Source organism: Rhinatrema bivittatum, chromosome 2, assembly GCF_901001135.1.
Source record: "Rhinatrema bivittatum chromosome 2, aRhiBiv1.1, whole genome shotgun sequence".
In the NCBI taxonomy this organism is placed as follows: Eukaryota; Metazoa; Chordata; class Amphibia; order Gymnophiona; family Rhinatrematidae; genus Rhinatrema; species Rhinatrema bivittatum.
The window spans coordinates 39826620-39853022 of record NC_042616.1 but is presented as its reverse complement, the minus strand read 5'-3'; the positions used below and the strand labels follow the sequence as shown (position 1 = coordinate 39853022).

Here is a 26403-nt window from a genome sequence, read left to right as displayed (position 1 = left end):
GTCTTACAAAGATTTGGGTTTCATGGGCCGATACTACAGAACATCATGCACCTACATCAACATCCGCAATCACTAATTGTAGCTAATGGCTTACTATCAGCTCCATTCGAGATTGGTAGAGGTGTTATATATTCTCTCACTAGATCCCCTTTTAAGAGCCATAAACATAAATAAGGCAGTAACAGGGTTCCAGGTTGGCCAAACACAGTTTAAAATTACAGCATTTGCTGATGATGTACTTGTTTTTGTGGTGGACCCAATTACTTCATTGCATAAAGTCTTAGACCTACAAACGCAATTTGGCATCTTCTCTGGTTTGAAAATGAACAAAGAAAAATCAGAGGCTAAAGACATCACTGGCCATGTGCATTTAAACTGGCCTGGCAAGTTTCCGTTACATTGGGTTACCTCGACTATGAAGTACTTGGGTATTCACATTCCAATCGATGTTGGTTCTCTTTATGCTGTTAATATCCTCCCGCTACTTGTCAAAACAAAGAAGAAACTGCAAGACTGGGTGAATCTACCGCTATCCTTATCGGGACGCATACAACTTTTCAAAATGATTGAACTGCCAAAATGGTTGTATGTTATGAACATGCTTCCAGTCTGGATAGCCAGCTCGCATATTACGGAACTACATACTGCCCTTCGCAGATATTTGTGGTGCAATAAGAATAACCCATGCTATAGTTACACAATGTTGGGTTCCATATTAGGTGCTACTACCCAAGAAAGAGATCTAGGTGTCATAGTTGATAACACATTGAAATCGTCGGTTCAGTGTGCTGCGGCAGTCAAAAAAGCAAACAGAATGTTGGGAATTAAAAGGAAGGGAATGGTGAATAAAACGGAAAATGTCATAATGCCTCTGTATCGCTCCATGGTGAGACCGCACCTTGAATACTGTGTACAATTCTGGTCGCCGCATCTCAAAAAAGATATAATTGCGATGGAGAAGGTACAGAGAAGGGCTACCAAAATGATAAGGGGAATGGAACAACTCCCCTATGAGGAAATACTAAAGAGATTAGGACTTTTCACCTTGGAGAAGAGACGACGGAGGGGGGGATATGATAGAGGTGTTTAAAATCATGAGAGGTCTAGAACGGGTAGATGTGAATCGGTTTTTTACTCTTTCGGATAATAGAAAGACTAGGGGGCATTCCATGAAGTTAGCGAGTAGCACATTTTAAAACTAATCGGAGAAAGTTCTTTTTTACTCAACGCACAATTAAACTCTGGAATTTGTTACCAGAGGATGTGGTCAGTGCAGTTAGTATAGCTGTGTTTAAAAAAGGATTGGATAAGTTCTTGGAGGAGAAGTCCATTACCTGCTATTAAGTTCACTTAGAGAATAGCTACTGCAATTAGCAATGGTAACATGGAATAGACTTAGTTTTTGGGTACTTGCCAGGTTCTTATGGCCTGGATTGGCCTCTGTTGGAAACAGGATGCTGGGCTTGATGGACCCTTGGTCTGACCCAGTATGGCATTTTCTTATGTTCTAATGACTTATGGTCTTATAGTATTTACAAGCCTAAGTACCAGTCTCACAACTTGTATATCGTTCACTATTAGGATGTTTTTGTCCACGGTAACAATTATTGTGCTTATGGCTCAAGTCCTACCATGTGGAGAATTAAGGGCTGTCCAATTTGCCTTCAGCTGTCTGCAATGAAAAAGGAACTCTCTTGTCTGAAAGAGAAATTGTGCAGCTTTCAAAAAAACCTCCCCTTCCACCATCCAGAATATCTCCCCCAACTCTGACCGATGATTCAGAAACTTGGGTATAAATGGATTACAGTGGATTTTGGTAGATTAAGAGACACCTGCCTCGCTTTTACCCTTACATATAATGCCTTTCCTGCATTGGAAAGTGAAGAAGCTCCAGCAATAGAATCTAAAGCGATGTCTGAAAGATGTAGTCACTCAGAAACTCTTAAACATTATCAGCTGTCATAAAAGAAAGTCGTCTGCTGGGAGACTGTCAACAGCGGAGCCAGTTTGGGAACTCCTTTTTTTTTTTTTTTTTTTTACTTTTTATTTTTCCACAAAACAGGACATAGACACAGCCCATGACACCATCAAAAAGATACATACAGTGGGCCAGATTTTAAAAAGGTTACGCGCACCGGGCCTATTTTAAAAAGGCCCGGCGATATGCGTAAAGGCCCGGAATGCATGTAAGTCCCGGGGCTTTACAAAAGGGGCGGTCTGGGTGCGGGGCCAGAGGCCTGCAACACAGCGGCCATTGCTGTGTCGAAGGATCACCTGCCGACACGCGCAAAAAGTAAAATAAAAATGGGGGGGGGGTTTAGAGTAGGGATAGGAGGAGGAAAGGTTAAGGGAAGGGGTGGGAAGGTCAGGTTAGGGGACGGGGGAAGGCAGAGCGGCTCGGTGTGCGCAAGGTGCACCCCCTTGCGCGCGCCAACCCCTGATTTTATAACTTGCGCACGCCAGAAATAAAATTGGGTGTACATGTGCGCGCGCGCGCGTCACCTTTTTAAAATCTACCCCAGTATATTTAGTTGACAAACAAATAATGAACCTGTAAGGTTTGAACAGAATGTCAGATGTACATTGTCAGGGGAACCAGAGTCTGCAAATTGTTCAAAAAATATACATAGTGTTCTAATTTTGGGCATACCACTTCCAAAATTTTCCCCATGTGGCATCATAACCCTCGAGCTTAAATTTTAAGGTAAAGGTAATGTGTTTTAAAGTGGCTAAATCCATAACTTTATTTCGCCAAACTGAGCTCTGTGGTGAGGTTTTCAAAAATATCTAATTGTCAAAACATCCGGCTTGCAACAAATGCCATACCAGCCTTTTATCCTTTTTTTTGATAATGCCTGTTCATCCCAACCGTGTAGCAGACATAATGTAGGTGAAACTTCCTTACTTCTCTACATCCCTACCACATAGGGATGTAGCTCTCCTGCTCATCACACTGCTGCCAACACAGGGGGGCTCAAAGCACTAAATTGAGAAAAACATAAAGGATACTATACAGCGTAATAACTAGGATGGTCCCAAAAAGCAAAGCGGAAGCCGATTTAAGATGGCAAGCAGCAATAAACATGAAGAGAAGGATCGGTAAAAAAGGACTTTTATTGAATCTTGCCCGAATCTGGCCGAGTTTCGCTCTTCTGGGAGCTGCCTCAGGGGCTTATCAGCCACGTCTGTTGACTCTTCCAAGAGTACAGTATTTTTGAAAATTACAAGGTATTGAATGTTGGATCTTTTCATACATTGAAACTAAGTATGAGAAGTATACTTATTGTTTGAAACCACACAGCAGCGCATCATTACTATACTCCAAGTCGCGCCGCAGAACACCAGATTAATATCCAATCGGGGTCATCAATATCTGTATCCAGATCTGCATTCCATTTGTCCATCAAACCAGAGCTAGTGGCTTGTGTTAGGAATCTGGTAGGAAAGCTCTGTGATAGAGCTGGGAGAAGCAATCTTGATAGGTTCTGCGAACGGATGGGAGGAGCAATCAGATAGGAGTAGCAATTTGTAATAATTCTGCTGTTAGACTGTGGAGTAGCAATCTGTTCTTATTGTCGCCTAAGAAGGAGGAGTAAGCAATCTGTAATAGTTGTGGGTGGATCCCTGGGCCGGTGGCAGATGACCACGCCGCCGGGGGATATCCCGAGAGGGACCACCGGCTAGACTTGAGTATGGAGACAGACACACATTAGTTCTTTTATTAGACAGGTTTTTGAAACCACCAGAGGTGGCAGAAGTGAGCTGATATGCCTGGCAGGGCTGTAGTCCTTCAGGTACTGGAACAGCGATCCAGGTTGGCTGAGCTGTTGAGAAACTGTAGAAAGTGAGTAGGCAGAGTTCATGAACAGAACTAGATGACAAAACTCACATAAGGTCTCAAGGGAGCTCAGGTGCTGGAAAGGTTTAGGCCCTCGAGGAGCGAGTACCTGGTTCCAGGGAAAGCTCTGAGAGAGCGATGGAAACTCACAATTGTTTGTAGCAGCGATAGCTTCCAAGCAGTAGAGAATCTTCAGAGTGTCCAGGAACATGGGCCCTCGAGGAGCGAGTACCGGTTCCTATCTGTAATCTGAAAGTAAAGAAAAAGAGCGAGGCCCCCGAGGAGTGGGTACCTTTGGTAAGTCCGAGGAGGCAGCATAGCTTGAGAGGTGTAGCCGAAGCAAACCCCTTACCCTTGCTAACTCAATTAGATAGTGAAATAGAGACCTTTAAATATTGGAAGCAATCAGGGTGCGCGCGCCCTAGGTCTTCAGGCAACATGGCGGATCTGTAACATCGAGCCGGTCCGGGGACGCTGGAGAGAGATGGCATGGAGACGCCGCGGCAGCCAGCCGTCCATCAGACCCGGAGGGAGTCGCCACAGAGGTAAAGCGGGCAGAGTGAGGACGTCGAACAGCGACAGTCGCAACAGCTTGATCATCATCACTAAAAATAAGTGAACGATGCAGCTTTGTGATGAACTGGGGGACCCCAGAAAATTGTATAAACATATTCTCCACCCTTGTCTTATGTTTCAAAAAGGTAGGCCCCATGGGTTCTCTATAAACATCTCTCCTCAAGTGAAAGTAAATATATTTGGTATGACCTGGAACACCAAACTTTTAAAAGCCTCACCCTCCCAAATATTGCAGACTTGCCTCTTTCCAAAGTACCCTGTCTACTGAGTATGTATCTATATTGAGTTTAGTATTAACAACTAGAGGTGAAATTGGAGAATATTGTTATTCTGTGATTCCTCGCACTTTCCGCAACATGTGCCGTAGTTTCAAAATATGTGCTCGAATGGGAGCATTTCTGCCTAATCTCACCACAGTAGAGCATTGTTGAGTATATTGTGACAGGGCACTATGTTCCCCAGCTTGTTCAGCCTCCAAATCGTACCATCTTGCCGCCGCTGCTACCCCCATCCATCCCTGCGGATGTGAGACGTGCTGCAATAAAGAATCAGTAGTTCAGGTCCACCGCTATCTTTAGGGAGCTGTAAAGTAGAACATTTAATGCGTGGCACTCTTATTACTCTTGGGAACTCATTCAAATGGGGACACAAAAGTTAAATGCCTTCCAGGATCCTCAGCTAGTAGAAATGCAAACCAGGTAGTCAATGCGATTGTAGAAGAAAGTAGGGACTCTGATATCATTATATTGTATTATATGTTATTGTTCAATGTATTATATGTTATTGTTCAATGTATTATATATTATTGTTCAATGTTCTTTGTAAAAAAAACCCCGGTCTGACCTCCCAGACCAGGGCAATCTTTTCGTTTCATGTAAACCGGACTGATTTGTATTGTATACAGGAATTCCGGTATATAAAAATTAAAAATAAATAAATAAATAAATCAGTATTATCATCCTTCGGGGAACCAGTGACCTCACTCAAAATGGTATCCATACAGTACAGAAAGATGTCCAAAAACTAGGGCAGAAGATTAGAAACATGGCAAAGACTACTGCCTTTTCAGAAGTATTATCTGTTCAAGGAAATGGAAAGGAAAGGCAGGGTTTCAATTCTTGACTCAAAACCTGGTGTAAAGAAAGTGGTTTTGGACACATTGGAGGCTGGAACCCTTATATGAAGCAGTAAAAGGTTCTATGGTAAGGATAGCCTATATCTATCCGTGGCAGGAAAGAGGATGCTAAATGAGAAATTCAGATCGTGTATTACCAGGCATTTAAACTACAAGGCAGGCATGACAGAGGTCACCAATGAAATTGGCGTTCCACCCACAAGCAATACAAGGAATGGGAGGAGAACATAATAAAACGAATCAGCTCAAAAAAGCAGAAAAGATGCCTAGGAAGAGCAGCAAACCCAGGGAGAAAAGTTGGAACGCTAGGACCACAGATGCTTGTAGCTTGGGCAATAAAATCCCAGAGCTGCAGGCCCTAAGGGTGGAGGTGGATTCGGACATTGTTGCTATTACAGAGAAATGGTTCACTGAGCCTCATGGTTGGGATACGGCCATCCCAAGCTATAACTTATAATGAAAGGATAAAGAGGACAGGAAAGGGGGAGGAACAGCTCTTTACGTCAAAAAATAATATCCAAGCCAATAAGGGAGGAAGAGGTGCTGGCAGTTATTGCAGATGTAAAAATGAGGAAAGCACCGGCTTCAAGGCCAAATTTTATAAAGTGGGTAAACAGGTAGTAGTGAAACCCTTGACAGCTATGTTTAACTATCCGAGGGAAGGAGGGAAATTGGCACAGGCCCCAGGGAGCAAATGTTGCAAGAATTACAGTAATCGCAAAGGCTGGCAGAGATCCTACACTTTGTGGATCTTATAGACCTATTTCTCTCATCAATTTGGATTTAAAGATCTTGGTGAAGGTTCTGGCAGTTTGCCTGGGTCAGATAGTGCCATTTCTTATTCATGGAGACCAGTCAGATTTTCTCCCGGGCAGATTAGCTGCAAAAACAGCCTTGGGGGAGGCAAGAGAGGGGGCATGGGCCTGCTCAGAAGGATTTGAGGGGGGGAAAAAAGCAGCTAGTAACAGTGGTATTTGTGATATTGAGGTGTAGGAAGGATGGAAGAAAGTGGTGTCTTGAGGGAAGGCTGGGTGGGGGACTGGAAGGCAGTGATATCACTTGGCTAGGGCAGAGGTTGGCAACTGACACTCCTTAGGCCATTTCTAGCCCATAGGACCCATTCCATATGGTCCAGGGTCTTTTAAAAATGTGTTGTTGCTTTAGCTCTGAGGTCCTTGCTGATGACATTGACAGGAGGCAGGGACAGCCTCGGAGGTCCAATACTGGTGGGTCTTTAAACAGAGGTTTCATCTTTTTTTTTCCCCCTCTCCCTATACCGTTGAGTCTCAGTGCTGTGGAGGCACTGCAAGCTCAGGAGGAAAGGGGCTGCAAGAACGTGGTCACATCATTGTATGCCTGCTACAGCTCAGTCCCAACCTGGGCCGCCTTCTGTTGTGGCAGGCCCAGGTTGGGAGCCACTTACTCTGTGGCAGAACAGGACATGGGTACAGTCAGCGCAGCGCCAGAACCCAGGAAGACCTGCCACCCTCGGCCCAGGAGGAGTTCCTGCTGCTGGCAGGTCCCTATCCAGGAAGGCAGATCACAGCTGTTTCTTACTGCAGGAAAAAAAAAAAAAGTGGTGAAGCTGAGGAGGGGGGATAGGTAAAGAGGCCAGAGAGAATGAAGAAATGGAGGGGGCGAGAGAGAGAGGAGGTGGGGAAAGAAGAATAAAGACAAAAATTGTTAAAAAGTTAAATAAATCAAAATGTGAGAAAATAAAAAAAAAAAATAGATGAGAAAAATACAAAAATATAAATACATGGCTTTCCCCGTTCCCTCCAAGGCCGCTCTGAAATCGGAGCGGCCTTGGAGGGAACTCTTTTTTAACTCCCCCCACCTTTCCCTCCCTTCTCCTATCTAACCCACCCCCCAGCCCTACCTAAATCCCCCCTACCTTACTTCTTCGAGTTACGCCTGCCTCTGGCAAGCGTAACTTGCACGCGCCGGCTAGCTGCCGACGCGCCAACCCCCAGCACAGGCCACTGTGCCGGAGGACTCGGGACCGCCCCCGGACCGCTGCCACACCCCCAAAACGCCGCCCCGCCCATTTTTGAAGCCCTGGGACATACGTGTGTCCCAGGGCTTGCGCACACCGCTGAGCCTATGCAAAATAGGCTCGGCGCATGCAGGGGTAGGTTTTCGGGAGTTACGCGCATATCTTACGTGCGTAACCCTTTGAAAATCTACCCCATAATATTAAGATAAAGTAAAATCAAACTAATATCACATAAAAATTCTATTAAAAAAGGAGATAAAAGAAAAAACAATAAAATAAATGTCTTGCTTGATCTTATATCCATCATGGTCTTGATAAGCTTTGCCAAATAGCCAGGTCTTTAGGTCTTTTTTAAAAAATATTTTTATATTTTGTTGCAGTCTTCATTCCGTAGGTAAGGAATTCCAGAGTTTAGGACCCGCCAGTGAAATGTCTCTCTCTCTCTAACTTGACTTAGATGTGCAGAGTGCACCAAAGGGATGATTAAAGTGCCTTTATTTGCAGATCTTAAATTTCTTTGTGGTGTATGCAGGCGAATGGCAGCATTCAGCCATTCTATTTGTTCCCCATAATTAATTTTGTGTAAGATGCATATCGTTTTGTATTCAATAACGATACTTAATTGGGAGCCAGTGCAATATCAATGTTGGGATTACATGATTGCATTTCCTGGTTCCTGTTAGTATCCTGACTGCTGCGTTTTGTAAAACTTGCGATGGACGAATTGTGGATAATAGGAGACCGAGCATGAGAGAATTGCAATAGTCTGTTCTTGAAAATATTAATGATTGTAATACTGTTCTAAAATCATCCTGTGTTAGTAGTGGTTTTAATCATCTGAGGGTTAGAAGTTTACCCTTCTCTTAGTTTGTTGGAGATGTGTTTTTTGAAGTTAAGTTCATCAATGATAATTCCTAAATCTCGGGCATTGTCTGCTAGATTTATGTTTGTGTTATCTTCTAGTGTAAGGACTGGCAAGCTGGAGAGAGTGATGGTCGTCTTTCCAGTAGAATACTTTCAGTTTTGTCAATGTTCAGTATAAGTTTTATATGCGTTAGAGAAGTTGTTTGATGATTGACAGATACATTGCTGTCAATTTATATGTAGTTTCGATTGTGTCTTTAACTGGAATTAATATTTGTATGTCATCTGTATATATGTAATGATCGAGACCTAGACTGGCAAGTAAATGGCAGAGTAGAAGCATGTATATGTTGAACAAGGTGGCAGACAGTGATGAGCCTTGAGGGACTCCAGTACTGAGGTTTATCTTGTCTAAAATAGAGTTATTGATTTTAACTTGGTAAGAGCGATTAGTGAGATAGGAGGAAAACCATTGGAGTTTCTGCTAATCCAATTTCTAATAATCTGTCAAGAAGAATGATATGGTTTACAGTATCAAATGCTGCGGATAAGTCTAATAGAACTAATAGATAACTTTGTCCGCTGTCAAGTCCCCTAAGAAGGTGTCGGTTAATGCTAGCAGTAGTGTTTCAGTGCTGAAGTGCTTTCTGAAGCCGAACTGAGATGAATATAGAATATTATTGTTTTCAAGGTGTTCAGTAAAGATTTGGGCAGGGTGGGATGGAGTTTTTCAGCTGGCACCTAAATTTCTTACATTGTAGTGTATGGCCTGAGTGTGTGTGTGTGTGTGTGTGCATTGTGTATCTGCCTCTGTCTGTCAATAACTTGAAGAAAAACCCTATGCAGGCTTTGGGCAACTAGTTGGCAGTGTGGTTAGCTGGTGAATATACATATGTGTGTGTGTCTGTGTGTATACACAAACACACACACCCCTATAAAACTCCCTAAGGAAAAAGCACTACTTGAAAAAAAATCACATTTACAGACACAAAAATTGTTTATTGAAAATTTCAAAATACAATACTAAACAACTGGAATAGAACAAGATTAAATATATACAATTTAAAACTCCTAAAACAAGTTAGAAACAATTGGGAATAATCTAACATGAAACAAACACATATTCCACACTCATACTATAGCAAAAGGTAGGGAAATGTTGTGTCTGTTGAACAGATAAATTAACATAAGGTGAAATTAGTCACACTTTATTACATCACAAAGGCAATTTCCAAAAAACATTATTACACGTCAAACATAAAGACCCTCTTTCCTTACAACAAAACCCAATGTTAAAATTCAAACATGAAGAACCCCTTCAAGGATCCTCATTTCACCTAATGACTTCTTCGGGGGGAATTTGAACATGGAATACCATAAATCTGTAATCATATACAAAAAACATGGGTACACTTAGAAAAGAAAGCATACATATTCAAACACAATTACACATTATGGGGCAGATTTTAAAAGGTACGCGCGCGACCTACATTTGTGCGCACTACCCGGCACGTGTACGCCTGATTTTATAACATGCGCGTGCATAAGTGCTGTGCGCATAGCGATGCGCGCGAGGGTATCGGGCGCACAGCCATACGCTCAACTGACCCAAGCGCATAAGTTAAATCTGCACGCGCATCTTCTTGGGCGCGCATCCGACTACATATGCACAACTTTGGTGCGGCCCCTGGCACAGCAGCCGTTCGGAGGCCTCTGGCCCCGCCCAGCCCCTTTTTGCAACATTTGCAGCTCTGACAGCCACTCCATGGTCCATAATAAAAAAATCATCAGGCTAGGGAAGTTAGCCTGATCAACATATCCAAATAATTTTAGACTTGCTGATTAGCAGATTTAACATATCCAGCTAAATAGCCAGATAAGTCTAAATATCGCTACTTATCCAGCTAAGTTAGCCGCTTATTTATTTAAAATATTATAAACTATTTAAATCAAATAAATTGTATTAGGTGGCGTACAACATTACGTAAGTTTACATAACAAAACACAATCATAGACAACTAAGAACTGATAAAAAAAAAAGTCTAATAAAACAAAATTAACATATCTGCAAAAGCTTCTTGAAATAAAGGAGCTCTCAGCTGCTTATGAAAAACTTAACTACACCCCCTCCTTATGAACCACTTAGCCAGATCCAGCTAAGAGTTGCTGAATATCAATGCTTCCCTGTCATCTCTGCAGGGCAGCCTAAGCCATTGCTGGCGTGGCAGGTACAAGTTCAGTTCTAGCTCTGTTTAGCGCCTGCAGTAAAACCATTTTCACTTTTATGCGCTGCAGTATTTGTTTGCTGTCCTTGCTTTTCCCCCAAGCTGCGAGAGAAACACACCCGCGCGCTCTGTGCTGGGGGAAAGCTCCGCCTACCCGTGTGATGTCATCAGCGTGTGCCCTCAGTGTAAAGATCCACCCGCCCCCTGTGTGATGTCATCATTCCATTGCCTTGGCTATGACAAGGGGCTGCGAAGTGCTGGACAAAGATGCAGAGAGGTTTTGTTTGGTTTCACTTTTAATTTGCAGAATAACTCCTGGACACTAGAAACCTAGTCCCAGATCTCAGCTTCTGTCCTCTCCCTGTAACAGCCCGGGAGCTGCACTGCAACAGGGAAACACCCCGCTGTTCCCCAGCCAGAGAAGGAAGCCCCGGTCAATTTCTAATCCTAAAGCAGCAAAAGCAGAGGGGGAAAATGCCTGCGGGAGCTTCTGCTCAGGTAGGAGATTGCCCCCAACTTCCTGCCCTCTCTGTACAAACCCTGCTGCAGCTTTCTAACCTGGGACACTGCAGAGTCAGCCCTGACTTTAATAGGATCCTCAGCAGACCCGGGGCTGAGAAAAGGTACTTTGGGGGCTCCCCTCAGTGTAAAGGGAGTGCTATTTTTGTGTCTCCTGTTCTGTGTGTAACTGGGTTACGGTTGCCAATAATCCAGTTCTGGGACTGTGTGTTAAATGACTGAATTATGTAAACCTAGCAAATTCTCCCTTTGCCCTGCTGAGCCCCAGCACTGGGAGTCTCCTGATGGATGTGATGCAGAAAGTGCTGAGTGTGGAAGTTTTTGTGTTTCAGGCCCCAGTGACCTTTGAGGACATCGCTGTCTATTTCTGTCAAGAAGAGTGGAAGAATTTAGATGAAGGACAAAAGGATCTTTACAAGGACGTGATGAAGGAGAATTATCAGACTCTGATATCATTGGGTAAGTGGATTGAGGGGATAAGGGATGGGTTAATTGTATATGAGAGAAAGGACAGTTGATTAATAATGGGTATGGTGGGCGTGAGAGGGAATTTCAGCCAGGGAAGAGAAGAGAGGATGATTTCCCTTGAATCCCCTCTCATCTTGGATATTTTATCTCCACATACACCCTTCAAATCAGGAAAATTCATCAGTTCATCTGCCTTTTCTCCTCCCCCTTCTCCAAGTCCTACATTCCCTTTCTCCAATCCCCTTATTTTTTAAATTCCCTCTCGTTCCTTCCTTCTGTTTCCCACTATGGTTTTCTAAAGAAGTAGCTGAAAATATAAGTGCAAAAAGATTAGTGTTCATAAAGTGCAAGTGATCGAAGAAAGAGGAAGACAGGAAACAGTATCTGGAAAAGCTAAGAGAATCTGGGAAAGTAGTCAGGAATGCAAAAATTAAAATGGAAAAAAATAGCAAATGTAAAATGTGAGGACAATATATATATATATATATTTTTTTTTAAAATGTTAGTGATAGAAGGAAGTGCAAAAGTGGCATTATGAGACTCGGAGGTGAAGAAAAGGAATATGTAGAGGCTGATGAGGAAAAAGCAAAATTGCTTAACAAATATTTCTGCCCAGTGTTCACTGTGGAAGGCCCTGAAGCAGGATCACATAAAATAAATGCAAATAAGATTAGAAGTGAGGTAAAACTCAATTGATTTTCAGAACAGTGTGTTCTTGAGGAGCTAACTAAACGTAAAGGGCTAGATATTCAGCTGTATCCAGCTAAGTTACAAGGGATATTCAGGGCTGAATATCTGTACACAAATAGCTTCTTAGCCTGATAATTTATATCCAGCTAAGTTTGACCAGCTCTATGGTTGGTCTAATTTATCCATTTACATTAACTGGATAAGTAGTGCTGCCTTGATCCACCCACTTTTTATGTGGATAAAAGATAGCCGGATAAGTAACTTAACTGGCTATCTAGCATCAGTTGAATATACCTGTAGTCAGCTCCTTAACATTAGAGCTAGCTGTTATGGGGTTAAATTGGTGACTGAATAGTATCATTGAGGGAGAGAAAGGGAGGGAATTGTTTTTTTTACCAAATTGGGGGAAAGTGCCTGTCACCTGGCTGGGAATGGAGAGGAAGGGATTCCTTTTCTTTTTCTGATGACAATAATGAGGGGAAAGTGAAAGATAGGGATATAAAACGGTCTGAACCCACTCAGTCTATTTTATGTGAAGTTAGAGATTTAAGTATTATTATTGTCAGCGAATTTAATTTCAATAAGTCCGTCAAAGCCACAGTTAAAGAAGGATTTTATAAATTACAGATTTAAAAAAAACTTAAACCTCTATTACATTTTAATGATTTTATGACACTACTTCAGGCCCTCCTACTTTCTAAACTAGACTACTGTAATGCCCTGCTTCTAGGTCTTTGTGCGTCATCCACTCACCCTCTCCAACTGCTTCAAAATACCGCTGCCCGCCTTTTAACTAATACCAAAAAACACGATCATATACCCCTGTTTTGAAAGACCTCTATTGGCTTCCTATTTATTACAGAATCCAGTTCAAATGTATGATATTAATTCATTAAACTATATATGGTGATAAAACTGAATGGCTAAACGTGGCCTTACATATTCACACCCCACAATGAAATTTAAGATCTTCCGGAAAAGCATTATTATCCATCCCTTCACCAAAATTAGAACACCTGGATACGGTTTGAAATAGAGCTCTTTCTCTAGCTGGTCCGATAATATGGAACACATTGCCTCTAGACATAAGGCTGGAGTCTTACACACAAACATTCAAGAAAAAACTTAAGACATGGCTATTTGACCAGCTTTCGACCAGGCTTCAGCCTAAACAGACCCAGCCCCTGGTTTCTTCTTTTTCATATTTCTGATTTCTTACTTGAGTTCATTTTATTTTACCTTGTTTTACATTATTTATGTTTTAACTGAGTTATTCACTTATTTTACTACATTTTATCTTGCTCTTATCTATACTTTTAGCTAACATGAGTTAATTTTTACATAGATGTAGTATAATTTTAATGATGTACATATTTTACGAATGATTGTTAATTTGATCGTTATGTTTTTTATTGTATTGATGTAAATCAATATGATGTTCCCACGAATACCGGTATACGCTATTCCTTATTGTCCATGTCAGACCAGTTCAAACAAGTGGGTTTGTTCCCTCCTGCTAGCAGATGGAGACAGAGAAAAAAAAAAAGTTCAAAGCTGATTTCAGTCACCCTATAGGGTCTGGTGCTGCCTTCAGCTCTTCAGTATTTCTCTGTCTCCAGCAGATGATGCAGTCATCTAGACTGGTGCTTCAGCTATGTGTAGGCTGCACCTGGCAACACTTTTTATGCCCGGGAACGCTTTAGGCCCAGGTTCATGGTTGAGGGTAAGCAGGGCCGCCGGAACCACCAGGCGAGCTAGGCCTGTGCCTAGGGCGCCGAGACTTAGGGGGCGCCGCGGCAGGCAGCAGAATTTTGAAAGGGCAAAAAGTGCCCTTTCAAAATTCTGCCAGCCTTCGACTCGCCTAGATGGAGACCAAGCGTTGAGATTTAGGGGGCGCCCGCGGCAGGCAGCCAGCTCCCAACTCGCCCTGCCGCCCCGCCAGTGTCACCCTCCCGACACCCCCCTAGTGGTCCAACGGAGGTCCCGGGAGCGATCTGCCGCTCCCGGGGCCTCCGCTGCCACTAAGCAAAATGGCGCCGGTGACCTTTAGCCCCTACCATGTGACAGGGGGAGGCAGGGAGAGTCGGGGATTGGCTGCCTGCCGCGGCGCCCCTTAAGTCTCGGCTGCTGGTCTCCGGCTGCACCGATCTTCCTTTCTTCGGCCACGTGATCAGCTAGACCGGCCGCACCGATCTTCTTTCTGTGTGTCTGTGTGTGTGTATGTGATGTATATGTAAGAAAGGAATGGAGCTTCTGTGTGTGTGTGTATGTGATGTGTATGTGAGAAAGGAATCTGCCAGTTTAAAAAAATGAAGTGTGATAATACATATACCTCAACTTTTGTGCTGATTTTGTTGAAAAGTTGGATGAAAGATGAAATTACTAAATTTTAAGAATCCCTCTGCTGGAAAATAAAATTTAACAAAGTGGGTAGAGACAAATACTAAAGTAAAAAAAAAAAAATTAAAGTATTTAAAATGTTCATCTCAGCAAAATCACAAATTTAAGTTACTGATGCCAGGTGGGTTTTTTTGGGTTTTTTTTGAAGCATAATTTAAGCATGAAGACTAGAATAGTTCCAATCTGAAACAGTTTTGCTTTTTTTTTTTTTTTAAGCCTTTAGAAAATAAGAACATAAGAACATGCCATACTGGGTCAGACCAAGGGTCCATCAAGCCCAGCATCCTGTTTCCAACAGTGGCCAATCCAGGCCATAAGAACCTGGCAAGTACCCAAAAACTAAGTCTATTCCATGTAACCATTGCTAATGGCAGTGGCTATTCTCTAAGTGAACTTAATAGCAGGTAATGGACTTCTCCTCCAAGAACTTATCCAATCCTTTTTTAAACACAGCTATACTAACTGCACTAACCACATCCTCTGGCAACAAATTCCAGAGTTTAATTGTGCGTTGAGTAAAAAAGAACTTTCTCCGATTAGCTTTAAATGTGCCCCATGCTAACTTCATGGAGTGCCCCCTAGTCTTTCTATTATCCGAAAGAGTAAATAACCGATTCACATCTACCCGTTCTAGACCTCTCATGATTTTAAACACCTCTATCATATCCCCCCTCAGTCGTCTCTTCTCCAAGCTGAAAAGTCCTAACTGCTTTAGTCTTTCCTCATAGGGGAGCTGTTCCATTCCCCTTATCATTTTGGTAGCCCTTCTCTGTACCTTCTCCATCGCAATTATATCTTTTTTGAGATGCGGCGACCAGAATTGTACACAGTATTCAAGGTGCGGTCTCACCATGGAGCGATACAGAGGCATTATGACATTTTCCGTTTTATTCACCATTCCTTTTCTAATAATTCCCAACATTCTGTTTTCTTTTTTGACTGCCGCAGCACACTGCACCGACGATTTCAATGTGTTATCCACTATGACACCTAGATCTCTTTCTTGGGTTGTAGCACCTAATATGGAACCCAACATCGTGTAATTATAGCATGGGTTATTTTTCCCTATATGCATCACCTTGCACTTATTCACATTAAATTTCATCTGCCATTTGGATGCCCAATTTTCCAGTCTCACAAGGTCTTCCTGCAATTTATCTCAATCTGCTTGTGATTTAACTACTCTGAACAATTTTGTGTCATCTGCAAATTTGATTCTCTCACTCATCGTATTTCTTTCCAGATCATTTATAAATATATTGAACAGTAAGGGTCCCAATACAGATCCCTGAGGCACTCCACTGCCCACTCCCTTCCACTGAGAAAATTGCCCATTTAATCCTACTCTCTGTTTCCTGTCTTTTAGCCAGTTTGCAATCCACGAAAGGACATCGCCACCTATCCCATGACTTTTTACTTTTCCCCTAAATCTCATGAGGCTTCTAGGAAAATGTATATTTTTAAATGACTAAGACTGGAGTCTTCCCAATTAAAAGGGAAGCTGACTAAGGATGTCTTTCTGTTCCATATCTCCCACATGAATAATCATACGACTGATAGTTTGAAGAAACACACTTGCTTTATTGCTTGAAAGCATAAAACAAGAGAAGGTGTAGGTGGCTGTCCCTTGGGAGGACAGAACCTGAAGGAAGGGTGTCATTTCGCCTTCTGATAGGAATGTGGTTTTCTTATTTAATGGTTGGGAGCATCACTTTCACTTTTAGTAAAAGTGAAAAATGAAAGCAAGGTGCTTCTGTGAGTGTAATGTGTATGTGAGACAGGGAGAGTGCTTCTGTATGTATGTGGTGTATATGTGAGTCAGGGAGGGTGCTTGTGTGTGTCAGTGTGTGTGTGTGCGAGAGAGATGGAGCATGTTTTTGGCTGGCTTGTGGCTATGAGAGAGGTCATGTGTGTGATTGAGCCTGTTTGTAAGTGAGATAGAACGTGTGTGATTGAGAGCTTGTGTGGAAGTGAAATAGAGAGAGCATGTGTGTGATTGAAAGCCTGTGTGTTAGTAAGAGAGAGCGAGAGCATTGTGTGATTGAGAGAGACTGGCCAGAGAGGTGACTGGTATGTGTGTGTGTGTGAGAGAGAGGGACTGGTTGGGAAGATGAGTGATGTGTGAGAGACAGAAACTGGTCCTGATGGTGTGACTTGTGTGTGTGAGAGAGAGAGAAGAGACTGGTTGTGGTCGCTAAGGAAGAGGACTGTGAGGACAGCTTCAGCAGCTACTGCTGCTTCTGGTATGGCCTGTAAGGGAAAGGAGTAGGAAAACTGGAGAGGGTAAGTAAAGGTGGCTTTTTAAGTTCATTTTTCTTGATTGACTACCATTTTAATTATTGGGTAGTATGTGATGTGTCTGCTGTTTGAAATATTTTATTGGTGTTTGGTAAAGCTTTCAAAATTTGCATTAATCTTTAATTATTGGATATTCTATTCATCAGCTGTTTTGAAATTATCTTATTTGTATGGTTTTATAATTATGATTAATGATTTATATATCTTTATATTATTGATTTGTTTCACAAGGAATGGTGAAATTTTTGTTTTTCCATTGTTACACTGTATAGAGTCTGGCGTGATGCGTTTTACAGTTCAGTTTTTGTCTGCACATTTCTGTTTATACTTTATGTGGCTTTATTCTGTATTTGATGAGAGGTCTGTCGCTGCTCTGTGTGTGTGTCCGTGGTGAGAGATTCTGCTAGCATGTAGTGTCTGTATAGGGATCATTAGCAATTGGGTTTGTTTTGTTTCCTCAGTAGGTGGTGTATTGGTATTCTAGGACCCAGTATAATATTTACCCTTGCTTTTTCACAGGGAGGGTTATTGTTGTTTGAGTCCTTGGTGTTATTACTGTTATGTTACGATGGGATTGCAGTATAGATTTTGAGTGTCTTTTTTGCGGGGTTTTGTGTTAGTTCACAATGTGCCTGGCAGTGGAAGGTGTTTGTGCTGCTGTTACTGTGAGGTGACACCAGAATTTGTAAATATTTTTTAGTATGATGAGCTGTAAGGGAAACATCCAAGCTCCATTGTTTGGGGGAATTTCAGTGGATGCACAGAGTTACAGAACTGGAGGTGCAGGATTTGTATTGACATCCTGTCCCTTCCTATATATTCCAGACTTCACTCTCCTAGCCATATAGAATTAGTTGAATGAGGCTATCAAATAATTATATAGTGTGAAACTGGCCAGCTTTTTAAAATTACGCAGAAGACCCTTTGGACTTTTTTATTAACACTTTTTTTTTTGTAACCAATTTGAAAGCAGGATCCATGCTAAGGAGGTGGATGTGATGAAGAAATGTCATTTTGGCTCCTCCCCCCCCCCCCCCCCCCCCCCAATTCTTCTGTTTAGAGACACCACAGATTTTCTGTGACCTTAAGCATTAGTACAAGAAGGATTAAGGGGGGATGCTGGAGAGGCAAACAAATGCATTGGCCCCCGGGCACCGGAGACCCTTGGTGCACCACTGGGTGCGAGTCATATGGGGCCGCAAGCAGTGGCAAAGAGGAGTGGAGATTTGGCGGCCGCGAGCAGTGCCCAACCTGCTCGCGACCCAGAAAACCACACAGTCAACGGGCGTGATCGAGAATGAGGTAGGAATCTGGGCCGAGACCGGGGGGTGGCGGCGCAACGGGGGGGCGCAAGGGAGAAGGCTCGCCTAGGGCGCCAAATCCCCTTGCACCAGCCCTGAGCATAAGTAGTCTCGGGGGGCACTGTGTGGGATGGTCCTGGTGGGACTGATTTTCCCTTCCCCCCCCTTAGGAAACGACGTAGTTGGAGTCTGCGTTTCCGCACCAGTGGGTCAAGAACCGGGTTGTCCCAGGTGACGTCGCTTGGTGGGTCCAGCAGCAGGATGTTCTGACAGCACACTCTCCCTGTATTCTGGGAGTCAGTAAAGTTTATTAAAAGAGGTTTACAGCACAGCTTTTTCCCCCCTCCCAGTCTCCTATGTTGCTGGGCCAGGTTTGGACTCGTTCGGGGGTTCTAAGATGAACACTCTCCCTCCCTCTGCAGGCTTCCAGCTTGGCTGTAAAGAGAGGGAGGCTTTTGTCCGGTAATTCTGGTCCCAAATTGTACAAGAAACTGCTGATGAAATTGGTACTGCTGTGCATGTTTGGCCACTCCTGGGTCTCCTAGGGACATGAGATGAGTTCTTGGTGCCAGTGAAGTGTCAGAAACTGGTGGGGCAACTGCTTTTAGCGGCAGGTTTTGCCTACTGCGATTTTTTTTTTTTTTTGGAAGGCTGCCCCTACCCTGGCTTCTTGACATTGCTGGTCTAGAAAAATTGTGTTTTGACTTAAATTCCCCTTTTAAGTACAAAAAAAATCTGGGGAGTTATCACTACAATGGACATCCTTTGCCTGCTGTGCTTTGAAAGCTGGAATGGTGTTCTCCTTGTTTTCCTTTTTGCATAGAATCGTATGCCTTTAATGTAACCTTTTCTTCTCTATTTTTTTGTTTTTGTTTTGTGTATATTATGCATTTGAAATGTGCTGGTTTTGGGGGGGTGTTTTGTATGCCAAAAAATTAATTAAATAAATAGTTATTTAAAAAAAAAAAAAAAAAGCGGGAGGCACAGTGCTGGAAGGAAGTCGCTGAGACTCAGCATGGGTGCATTCTCCCTGATTTGTAAGTAGGTAGACAGCAGGGAGGCGGGTGAGAACCGCAGTAGGTCAGCTCCCTGCCAAGGGCAAAACTGGGTGGGTTCCCCAGATAGAGCTCTGGCCCCTGTGATGGAAGGCAGCACTGTAATGCACATGGAACGGGGACTGGTTGTCACTTTTTTTTTTTTTTTTAATTTTCTGTTTATTACATTTTTAAAGTATTGACAAAAGCATTATTACATGCCTTAAATTCAGGCAAGGCTTTTAAAATGTTTCAGCCAAACAAATCGAACATTATATAATCAGTACAGTAATAAATCTTACATTTGCACATACTTTAACCAGCAATAAACAATTTACCAAAAATTACAATCTCGCACCTCCTTGCCTTTTTACTATGCAACGAGGAGGTCAAAACTTTAAATTGGAGCAATATATTCTTACTGACAAATACTTGGGAAAAAGAGAATAGCCAGTTTATCTAATTAATGCCGGTAATGTTAAGCGGATCAGCTCCTGCTTTACTACTTGAATTCAGGAACGTCAACAGTTGATCAGGCTCCATAAATACAAACTTATTTTCTATATTTAATATACATTTACACGGATACTTTATCATTACTTTCGCACCTAATTGGCAAGCTCTAGCACATAAGGACAAAAATATTTTTTCTACTCAACTGCGTTGTCCTAATAATCAGGCCAATACAGTTGGACATGCGTTTTCGACACGCTAGCTTTACCCCTTATTCAGTAAGGGGTAATAGCGCGTCGAAAACGCATGTCCAACCCCCCCCCCCCCCCCCCCCGAGACTAATAGCGCCCGCAACATGCAAATGCATGTTGATGGCCCTATTAGTCATTCCCGTGCGATACAGAAAGTAAAATGTGCAGCCAAGCCGCACATTTTACTTTCAGAAATTAACGCCTGCCGGCACCGGGGAAGTGCACAGAAAAGCAGTAAAAATTGCTTTTCTGTGCACCCTCTGACTTAATATCATGGCGTTATTAAGTTGGAGGCCCCAAAAGTAAAAGTAAAAATTAAAAATCAATACGCGACCTACAGGTTGAAAACCGGACACTCAATTTTGCCGGCGTCCGGTTTCCGAAACTGTGGCTGTCAGCGGGTTTGAGAACAGACGCTGGCAAAATTGAGCGTCTGCTGTCAAACCCTCTGACAGCCGCCGCTCCTGTCTAAAAAGAGCCGCTAGGGACGCGCTAGGTCCCTAGCGCCTCCTTTTACCGCAGGCCCTAATTTGCATAGGCCACCCTCCTGAATCGCGCGCCCAGGAGAGTGGCCTGTGCGGGCGCTCTCCCACGCGTTTTTCTGAATCGGCCTGATAGTCCAGATAAATCCAAATTTTTCCTCCTAAGTAGAGCTTAGACCTATTCTGAAAAAACCACTTTAGAACCATATCTCTTTCAGTAGGTATCAAGAATTTGACCAGCAGAACACCTCTTTTTTTCAATTTGTTCCTCCTGGGAAGTCTCAAGAAATCCAGAGAGATTTTCAAGTGGGGATAATGACTCTGGATGCCCCCTTCGATCTCCATTGTCCTCTGTCTCTCCTCCACTTCTCTGTGCTCGCCCAAATAAGAAATAGGCTTTCAAAATCGTAGGCAATTCACTACTGGAGAAATTCAGTATCTCCTGAAAATAGTTTTTGAGCTGTTCCTTAGGAGATCTTAGTTTGCATTTTGGAAAATTGATTATTCTCAGGTTGTTATAATCTGAGATTGTTCTCCAGACTTTCCAGTCTCTTATCTAATCTAGAGTCCCCTTGAATCAGGCCAGTTTGTATTTCTTTTATCTGATGAATTTGATTATCCATTCCCTGCATTTTAGTAGTGTTTGCAAGAACAACCGGATTCACCAGATTAAATTGTTCTTGAGAAGCCTTTAGAGCTTGCGTCAGGGAAATTATTTGCATTTTCCAAAGTGGATAGCCCATTCCATAAAACATCTAAAGCAACAGTTTCAGGCTTTTTTAAAATAATTTAGACTCTGGCAAGTTTAGCGGTGTCATCTGCGCTGTACTCTGCAGGTCACTCTGGTCCGTTTGGCTCCTTCCCTGAGCGGTTACTGCCCTCACCACTCGGTGAGCTGATGGTTGGTTCCCTCAAGGCGGCTAAGGACCCCTCGCCTTGGGTCTGCCCCGTTGCGCCTGCTACGAGACCCTACCTCGATCGCTTCCTCCACTCGGTGCAGCTTCGGCATCGGGGGTTCCAACGTAGGCAGGCGGGGAAGGTGTCTCCGGGGCTCCAGGGCTCTCAGAGATGTTTCGTCGTAGAGCACAGAGGTTTGCTCCCCCCCCTCCTCTCATGCTACGGCCGACTCTCCTGGAGAATCACCTGCTGCGGAGAAAAACCTCCCGTATCATCATTTGTACTGGGGTAGGTTTAACCGGGAGGGGGGGTGTCGAGGCTCCCTCCTTTACCTTACCCTTTCTTTTTGTATGAGGCATCAAAGAGTATGTAAAGGTAAAAAGCAACGAATGTCTGGGAGCTCGTCTGACCGCGTCTTCTCCTCAGGACACCATTTTGTTCTCCTCTCTGACACTCATTTTGGCTGGATCAGCAGATATTTTATTGCTGCTTCATTCCAAAAATAAATGATAAATTAAGCATGCCAGACTCTTTACCTCCCTTTTCCCTCTGATAGGTGAATAGGGAAGATTCAAGGTGGCTACAAAGTCTCCTTCAGGCACAGCAGAGCCTGCACAGCTCCAGTTTCTACTGAATTATTTGAGCAGGCAACTTCACATGCATAAGAACATAAGAATATGCCATACTGGGTCAGACCAAGGGTCCATCAAGCCCAGCATCCTGTTTCCAACAGTGGCCAATCCAGGCCATAAGAACCTGGCAAGTACCCAAAAACTAAGTCTATTCCATGTTACCGTTGCTAGTAATAGCGGTGGTTATTATCTAAGTCAACTTAATTAATAGCAGGTAATGGACTTCTCCTCCAAGAACTTATCCAATCCTTTTTTAAACACAGCTACACTAACTGCACTAACCACATCCTCTGGCAACAAATTCAAGAGTTTAATTGTGCGTTGAGTGAAGAAGAACTTTCTCTGATTAGTTTTAAATGTGCCACATGCTGACTTCATGGAGTGCCCCCTAATTCTTTTATTATCCGAAAGAGTAAATAACCAATTCACATCTACTTGTTCAAGACCTCTCATGATTTTAAACACCTCTATCATATCCCCCCTCAGCCGTCTCTTCTCCAAGCTGAACAGGCCTAACCTCTTCAGCCTTTCCTCATAGGAGAGCTGTTCCATCCCCCTTTATCATTTTGGTAGCCCTTCTCTGTACCTTCTCCATCGCAATTATATCTTTTTTGAGATGCGGCGACCAGAATTGTACACAGTATTCAAGGTGCGGTCTCACCATGGAGCGATACAGAGGCATTATGACATTTTCCGTTTTATTCACCATTCCCTTTCTAATAATCCCCAACATTGTTTGCTTTTTTGACTGCCGCAGCACACTGAACAGACGATTTCAATGTGTTATCCACTATGACGCCTAGATCTCCTTCTTGGGTGGTAGATCCTAATATGGAAACTAACATTGTGTAACTATAGCATGGGTGATTTTTCCCTATATGCATCACCTTGCAGTTATCCACATTAAATTTCATCTGCCATTTGGATGCCCAATTTTCCAGTCTCACAAGGTTTTCCTGCAATTTATCACAATCTGCTTGTGATTTAACTACTCTGAATAATGTTGTATGATCTGTAAATTTGATTACCTCACTCGTCGTATTCCTTTCCAGATCATTTATAAATATATTGAAAAGTAAGGGTCCTAATACAGATCCCTGAGATACTCCACTGCCCACTCCCTTCCACTGAGAAAATTGTCCATTTAATCCTACTCTCTGTTTCCTGCCTTTTAGCCAGTTCGTAATCCACGAAAGGACATCGCCACCTATCCCATGACTTTTTACTTTTCCTAGAAGTCTCTCATGAATAACTTTGTCAAACGCCTTCTCAAAATCCAAATACACTTCATCTACCGGTTCACCTTTATCTACATGTTTATTAACTCCTTCAAAAAAGTGAAGCAGATTTGTGAGGCAAGACTTACCTTGGGTAAAGCCATGCTGACTTTGTTCCATTAAACCATGTCTTTCTATATGTTCTGTGATTTTGATGTTTAGAACACTTTCCACTATTTTTCCTGGCACTGAATTCAAGCTAACTGGTCTGTAGTTTCCCAGATCGCCTCTGGAGCCCTTTTTAAATATTGGGGTTACATTAGCCACCCTCCACTCTTCAGGTACAATGGATGATATTAATGGTAGGTTACAAATTTTTACTAATAGGTCTGAAATTTAATTTTTGAGTTCCTTCAGAACTCTTTGGTGTATACCATCCAGTCCAGGGGATTTACTACTCTTCAGTTTGTCAATCAGGCCTACCACATCTTCTAGGTTCACCGTGATTTGATTGTCCATCTGAATCATTACCCATGAAAACCTTCTCCAGTACGGGTACCTCCCCAACATACCCTTCATTAAACATCGATGCAAAGAAATTGTTTAATCTTTCCGCAGTGGCCTTATCTTCTCTAAGTGCCCCTTTAACCCCTCAATCATGTAACGGTCCATCTGACTCCCTCACAGGCTTTCTGCTTCAGATATATTTTAAAAAGTTTTTACTGTGAGTTTTTGCCTCTACGGCCAACTTCTTTTCAAATTCTTTCTTCGCCTGTCTTATCAATGTCTTACATTTAACTTGCCAATGCTTATGCATTATCCTATTTTCTTCTGTTGGATCCTTCTTCCAATTTTTGATTGAAGATCTTTTGGCTAAAATAGCTTCTTTCACCTCCCCTTTTAGCCATGCCGGTAATCGTTTTGCCTGCTTTCCACCTTTCTTAATGTGTGGAATACATCTGCACTGTGCTTCTAGAATGGTATTTTTTAACAACGACCTCGCCTCTTGCACACTTTTTACCTTTGTAGCTGCTCCTTTCAGTTTTTTCTAACTATTTTTCTCATTTTATCAAAGTTTCCCTTTTGAAAGTTTAGCACAAGAGCCGTGGATTTGCTTACTGTCCCCCTTCCAATTATTAATTCAAATTTGATCATATTGTGATCATTATTTCCAAGCGGGCCGACCACTGTTACCTCTCTCACCAAATCCTGTGCTCCACTGAGAATTAGATCTAAAATTGCTCCCTCTTTCGTCGGTTCCTGAACCAATTGCTCCATAAAGCTATCGTTTATTCCATCCAGGAACGTTATCTCTCTAGCATGCCCCGATGATACATTTACCCAGTCAATATTGGGGTAATTGAAATCTCCCATTATTACCGCACTACCAATTTGGTTAGCTTCCCTAATTTCTCTTAGCATTTCACTGTCCGTCTCACCATCTTGACCAGGTGGACGGTAGTATACCCCTATCACTATAGTCTTCCCCGACACATAAGGGATTTCTACCCATAAAAATTCAATTTTGTATTTAGTCTCATGCAGGATGTTTATCTTGTTGGACTCTATGCCATCCCGGACATAAAGCACCAAAATGCCTCCCGGGTGCTCCTCTCTGTCATTGCGATATAATTTGTACCCCGTTATAGCACTGTCCCATTGGTTGTCCTCTTTCCACCATGTCTCTGAGATGCCAATTAAGTCTATGTCATCATTCACTGCTATACATTCTAATTCTCCCATCTTACTTCTTAGACTTCTGGCATTAGCATACAGACATTTCAAAGTTTGGTTTTTGTTTGTATTTTCATTCTGCTTTTTAATTGATAGGGATAAATTAGAATTTTTTAGCTCAGGTGAGTTTTTAGTTACAGGCACTTGGACTACTTTTCTTATTATTATTAACCTCTCTTCTGCCCTCTGATAGCTGATCGGTGGAAGGAACAGCCTGTAGAAAATGCTTTCTTCCCCTCTACACACATGGAGATTACCAAAGTGTCTTTTAAAAAATAAATTAGGCTTGTGAAGCTGTAACATGCATGTAGCCTGTTATTTAAAAGAAATAATCTAGGGTGGTCCTGTTTGGGCAGGTCCTTTGGATTTCTTCTCACGCCCTTCCCAGCCTTTGTCCATGTCTCCTGTATGAGAATTCTTTGGTAATATTTGGGGTGCAACTGGCACAGTCTCAGGGAATTGGCTGGACAAGAGGAGGAAAGAGCCAATGCTGCGGACAGGAGGCGATTGTCGCCTCAGTGGGGAAGCTGTTCAGAAGAGAGGAGCTGGCGACCCTTAATTCTGGGGAAGTTGACCCAGGGCAGATGGACTGGAAAAGAGAGAAAAGGGTCAATGAACCTTCTGAAGCTAAGGGCTGTAAGGCTGGCAATCTGGGAGTTGAGCCGCAGAATAAAAGCAAGGTCAGTAAGAGTACTCTCGGCCAGCATGACAACAGTGGCTTACATAAACAGACAAGGAGGTACACTGAGTTGGCAGCTAAAGGAAAAAGATGGCGTGACTGATAATTTGCGCAGAAGTGAACCTGGTAGGGTTGTTAGCCAGACACATAGCAGAAACAGAATACACAAAGGTGAATTACCTCATCAGGCATGCACTAGATAACGGAGAATGGGAACTAGTGGATGAGGCATTCATTAAAAATGATAGAAAGATGGTGAAGAATTGGCTGGGATTTGATGGCAACAAAAAAAGAAGAATGCCTAGGTGGAGAATTTCTTTAGCAGAGGCCAGGAAAAAAGGTCAAAAAGAATAGATGTGTTGGTCCAGCTATGACCAATAGAACAGTTCATTGTCTTCCCTCCATGGTCTGTGATACCGAGGACATGAGGGGTGAATTATTCTGGTAGGTCCAGATTGGCCCAGAAAACCATGGTATGCAGACTTAATCAATTCAATCCAGAGGCAGACTATGAGCCTACATTGCTTTTGGTAAGCTTTAAGGCATTTTTATGGGGCAAAATAGCAACCTTTGCAAGCAATTTACACAAAAAGTGCCAGTCCAAACAAAATGAACCACTAGCTGAAATAGCTCGACTATTTCTTTATTTATAAAATTTATAGCCTGCTGAATCACAAGCCTCAGAGGGTTACAATAAGCATATATAATAGACAT

General features: G+C 42.7%; 1 protein-coding gene across 1 annotated transcript in view; it reads left to right on the top strand.

Annotated features, from left to right (window-relative positions):
* The first annotated feature begins 10850 nt into the window (after positions 1-10850).
* The window catches only part of LOC115083893 (zinc finger protein 585A-like), an 83275-nt gene continuing 67722 nt past the window's right edge, over positions 10851-26403 (top strand). Inside the window, exons 1-2 of the mRNA XM_029587947.1 lie at positions 10851-11132; positions 11486-11612. Coding sequence (XP_029443807.1) covers positions 11109-11132; positions 11486-11612 — 151 coding nt within the window. The 5' untranslated portion in view covers positions 10851-11108. The remainder of the gene's footprint in view (positions 11133-11485; positions 11613-26403) is intronic.